The sequence below is a fragment of the Rhagoletis zephyria genome, unplaced genomic scaffold (genome assembly GCF_001687245.7).
Source record: "Rhagoletis zephyria isolate East Lansing unplaced genomic scaffold, Rhagoletis_zephyria_1.1 Rzeph_scaffold_21171, whole genome shotgun sequence".
Lineage (NCBI taxonomy): Eukaryota > Metazoa > Arthropoda > Insecta > Diptera > Tephritidae > Rhagoletis > Rhagoletis zephyria.
Genome location: NW_016178229.1, coordinates 1 through 3009, shown reverse-complemented (window position 1 = coordinate 3009; position 3009 = coordinate 1). Strand labels below are relative to the sequence as shown.

General features: G+C 33.4%; 1 protein-coding gene across 1 annotated transcript; it reads left to right on the top strand.

The window, feature by feature from the left end:
• Window positions 1-2236: 2236 nt before the first annotated feature.
• Window positions 2237-2963, top strand: LOC108381035 (golgin subfamily A member 7B-like; the record flags this gene model as incomplete). The annotated part of the gene is made up of 3 exons (XM_017637444.1): window positions 2237-2345; window positions 2564-2693; window positions 2783-2963. Coding segments are annotated over exons 2-3 (301 nt in total), but the record flags the coding sequence as incomplete, so codon positions are not given.
• Between the last annotated feature and the right edge of the window lie 46 nt (window positions 2964-3009).

The following is a 3009-nucleotide window of genomic DNA, read 5'->3' as shown; positions in this document are numbered from 1 at the left end:
CAATGGATACAGATACTTCTCGTGCAAGTAACCTCGTTCGTATTAATGCAATTGCCTCGAACGGGATTTTTGAATTGTGCTATTTGTGTGATGAGGATGGTTAGTTTACTAGTTTAAAATATTTATTGTGCAAAGGAGGTTCAATACTCCGATTTATTATATGGTTTTATAAATTGTTAAATTTGATTTATTGCATTAACACATTTTACGTTTTTAATGTTTTGAAAAATTCTTACAAAATGTTTACACCCGATTTACATGTTTCAAGTACTTGAAAGCGATTCTTGCTCATTCTCTTTTGCGTTTTCTATTTGCTTTTACACGTTTCAATTCTGATGAATTCAAGTTTTTGGTTCTTTAAATGGAAAGCAACGAAAATGCCAAAAGCAAAGCAAGAAAGTTGAAACGAATTGACGGTACAGACGCACCCCCACGCTTCCACATGCGAGCAGAATTGAATTTAATACTTGAACTGTGTAAAAGCAGTCTTACTAAAGCGATGTCTCTTCTATATACTTTTTCGAATATTTTGTCTTAGAAAAGTTGGTGAAAAAATATAAAACGAATACATACTCGATACAATCGACGAATATAAAAGCAAAAATACAAACTTAAATGAGAAATACGAGACTCTTAGGTGAGGCGGACATCGAAGGTCTTGGTTTCGTATCACCGCGTTATTTTTTTCATTTCAAACTGACTGAAAAAATAATAACTTTTCATTTGAATTGCTTTCGTGAAACCGGCAGTACATTTTGTCTATAAATCATGTGTTTATATGACCGGCTTGAATCCTTTACAACGTAATCAAATAATCAAAATCTTATTACACTAGGTTTATACATACATAAGTAGATTATACTCATTTTCGAGTAAACAGAAATGGACGCTAGCAAAGAAAAGAGGTTTGAAAAGGCATTTTTAAACAAATATTAAGTTAAAATATATTTAAATTCCTTAATATATCAGAAAAAAGTGATTACGGTGGCACAGAGAAGGAACCTAACTTTACATTGAGATGTGAGAATAACAAGCACAACAAATTTGACAGACAATAATGTAAGATTTGCCTGTGTAAACGGGTGATTAAAAAACGTACTTTAATTGAAATGATAGTTATATGCTAACATACTTTTAAATAAGATCGAAAAATTAGAAATCGCAACAATTGCGCACCTTGATGCTTAAAACTGTTAACCGACCGATTAAAAAAGAATCTAAAACGGCCGTTTTTCGCCGATTCTTGATTGAGGTCTCGTTGTTTAGTTATTTGATTTTGTTTTTCTTTGTTATTGTAAAAATTTATTAAAGCATATGTTCTTGAAATGAAATTATATTCAGGATTTAATCGGCGCAAAGAGTCGGCCGATGCTTGGTCTGATTAAAACCTGATTTTAATTAATTTCAAGAACAAATGCTTGTAAAAACTTTATAATAGCAATTGAAAAACATAATCAAATAACTAAATAACATAACCTCATTCAATAATTGGCCAAAAACGGCCGATGCCGATTCTTATATAAAAGTGATATCAGAAACGGCCAAGCACAAGAACGCTTATTTGCAGCAAAGCATTTTTTCATTAAAGTAGAGAAATAACAGCTGAGATAATGCAACACTGAACGTACAGTACGAACAAAAATTAGTTTGCACTACACATATCTTCATCTCTTTCTCGCACTATTTTTGGTAATTCCTTTTGTGATTGTTGATGATTCACCAGGAAAGAGGAAGAAGCGTGGTTAGGCTAATGAAGAACCGATGCGTTGCAGGTATCGATAGTTTTACTTGGCAGTAGTATCGAAAGAAATAATCGATTCCTTAAATATATCGTATCTTAAGTATCAATACCTTCTCATATCCATACTTTTGGCTATAAAGCTATTCCTTATGAACTAAATAAGTTAAATTTTGTGTTTTTATGCCATAAGTTAACTATATCTGGGAATCCTAAACTAAAACCCTTTGTTTAATGATGAATGGTATTTAAAACAAACAAACTTTTTAAGCAGCCATGAAAATCAACGTACTTCATATTCGGAATAAGAGTGGAGGAAAAATTGCCAAAGCCAAATTTGCGGGAGTATCGGGTGTCAATACGAGTATTTGTGTTTCGATACCTACTCAGTACTTGGTATCAAAGAATCGATTCCAAAATTACTTGGTATCGAGCGAAAAGTATCGAGTATCGACTTATATTTACTGGTATTGTTTCATCTCTAGGAAAGGTAGGAAAAACTCTCGTTGAAAAACTAAAGTTTACGCAAATTTTTATTGGAAATTTGTAAAACTTTTTGCAAATAGTTTTAAAAACAGCTTGTGCATTTCCGGAGTTAAAGTAAAAGGTGTGTTTTCTAATCAAAATTTTTCGTTGAATCATATTGGAAGCAAACAATTGATTCTGATTTTCCACAAACTAGCAAAAAAATGTTCAGTCCTCATAAGTGCTGTGAAATTACTTTAAGTTTTTCATAAATATTACACATTTGAGTTTGCAGACATTTGATAAAAATCTAACATATCCCCACATAAGTATGTAAATATGAGTTTCTTTCTTTTGTAGAAAAAGGAAAATGTCGCAAGGTTTAACCTCGCTACAGGGCGGATCCAACAAGGTGTTCATACAACGTGATTACAGCGAAGGCACCTCGGTCAAATTCCACACACGACTCCCCAGCGAACTAGAAGGCCTGGTGAGTAATCTGTCCATGACCTTGCTAGGCTAGTGACATACCTGCAAGTGTTTATATGATAGTTGTAATATGATACGCCCTTTGTGCAGGTTGAGCGGCAAGTATTTGAGTCAACCATCAATAGGCTGAATGAATTTTTTGCGGAGGCGGAAAAAGGCTCTTGTAGTACATATTGTGAGGGATGTATTGGCTGCATCACCGCTTACTTGGTGTACATGTGTTCGGAAACACACTACGAAAAGGTAAGTGCTGCGTTTATATCAATAACTTGTAGCAAACTAAATGTGCTACATGTTCATTTCTATCGAAATGTTTT